The 2,014-nt window shown below is 44.7% G+C and overlaps 1 protein-coding gene across 1 annotated transcript; it reads left to right on the top strand.

Moving 5' to 3' along the window:
• Window positions 1–52: 52 nt before the first annotated feature.
• PPTG_23891 (hypothetical protein) lies at window positions 53–303 on the top strand (the record flags this gene model as incomplete). The annotated part of the gene is made up of 2 exons (XM_008913746.1): window positions 53–194; window positions 263–303. 2 exons carry the CDS (start codon window positions 53–55, stop codon window positions 301–303), a joined length of 183 nt encoding a protein of 60 aa, XP_008911994.1.
• Window positions 304–2,014: the final 1,711 nt, after the last annotated feature.

Raw genomic sequence — 2,014 nt, 5'->3', positions numbered from 1 at the left:
ATGGAAGCAAATTAGGGTGCACACCCTAAAGGCGATGGAATGGTGGCTCAAGATGCAGTGTGGTCGATATTTCGGTGGCTGGAAGCGCTTCTGTCAACAGCAGAATAAAAAGCGACAAATCAGTAAGATGAACGTTGTGAACAAGTTAAAGCGGGTATGGAAACTCTGGCAGGTGTTTAGAGTGTCCTCTATCAGTAAGAGATCTCTAACTCTAAAAATCCGATATTTTCACGCTAACCGAGTGTATCAACACGCGTTCAAGACATGGAGACAAGCAGCGACATGTATTCGCTTACGACGTGAACGGATTCTGGAGCTCTATCACTCATCACGTCTTCGTCTTCTCGCTGCGTTAGTGTGTGAGTGGCGACAATTTACAGCGACGGAGAAAACTAAGAGAATCCAAAGAACCATCGCACGTGTCGTGTACAAGCAAAAGTTGCTACAACACAGCTTCACGGAGTGGAAAACGAACGCCTCCGGGATCATCTACCATCGCCATCAGCTACAGATCAACACTGAGAGGCTTCAGGTTCTTCTTCTCTGTTCGTCGTTCCGAGCTTGGCATTCCTGGAGCAAACAGACTAAAAATCTGAAATCTATCTTGCAGATATTATCTACAAAATGCGATGTGAAAGCGGCCTCTCGAGTCTTCGCAGCTTGGCACATATATGCCGAGAAAAATATCAGAATTCGACATCAATCTTTGTCATTCTTGCGTTTCAGTCGGATGCAGAAAGGAATGAAATCACTGCAATTGTTTGTTCAAGGGCAAACATATCTACGGAATATCCGTCAAAAAGCTCAGCTCTTCAGATTGACAATATCTGGCAATCAAATCTTAATGATTTTTTCACGCTGGAGGAAAATGGCGACATTATCGCGAAAAACTCGAATTGTTACGTTACGGTATCTCCAGAACAAACTCCTCCCTGCAGCTTGGCGTGGCTGGATAGAGTACAGCAAGATAAAACGCGAGAGGACAGCTAAAACTCTAACCGCGACGTTATGCTGGAAGAACGCATTCCTCCGAAAGGCTTGGAACGCGTTAATTCTCGCCCATAAAGTCGATAAACAGCGCCAAGAAATGTTGCTACGTGCTGATATTCAATACCAAAGCCGTCGACTAAAGAAAACGTTGGATTTATGGTACCAATCGTCCAAGAAGAGCCAGCATTTTCGTGCCGTTTGTGGAAAACTCGTAGCTCGATGGCGAATGCAGACTACGTATCGATGTTTTAACGCCTTAAAGGACCACAGAAATCACAGTAGAAAACTTCGAGCAAGTGAAAATACGATACAGATTAGAGTACGGATGACTACGATGCTGAAAATATGGTACGTGTGGCGAAAGTTGCTCTTCATCTCGAGATTCTGTAAGCGGCGAACAGTGCAGCGTTACTGGACTGCTTGGATTCGTTCACGAGAGTCTCGACAGATTCTTCATGGATTCCAGGAACAGATTCAAGGCAAAGTACTGAAGAGTACACAACGTCGATGTGTGATGCAGTGGAAACGGTTTATTGCGACTGGGATAATGGAGAAAACGATGGTGATAATGTCTGCTGCATTTGCTGAAACGCAGTTACTGAAGCGCGTTTGGTTATGTTGGATGAGGCACGTCGCTCATACTATTGTGGTTAAATCACGGATGCGAAATGCACTAACGCACATGCATTTACGGCTTCAGTTCAAAGCTTTCCGCGCTTGGCAGACTTTCATTTCGCTGCAAAAGTGGAAAAAACACGCAAGTATTCGCGTTTTCACGTTCCGGTTGAAACGTTTAAACACACGCTATTTTTTCGAATGGAAAGCAGTAGCCAAGCAACAAATCACCCAACGCCAAAAATTGGCTCACTACTTGAACGTGATGCAGCATTCCGTTCAGAGGAAAAGCTTCAGTGCGTGGTTTTCGTTTATCTCTCGACGTAAGTTATTACGCGTTAAAGTATCGCAATCTTTGGCGATTCGTACGCAACTGTGTTCTCGCATGGTATTCCAAACATGGAGAGCG

Source organism: Phytophthora parasitica (assembly GCF_000247585.1).
Source record: "Phytophthora parasitica INRA-310 unplaced genomic scaffold supercont2.55, whole genome shotgun sequence".
NCBI classification, from domain to species: Eukaryota; Oomycota; class Peronosporomycetes; order Peronosporales; family Peronosporaceae; genus Phytophthora; species Phytophthora nicotianae.
This window is presented reverse-complemented; position numbering and strand designations above follow the sequence as displayed.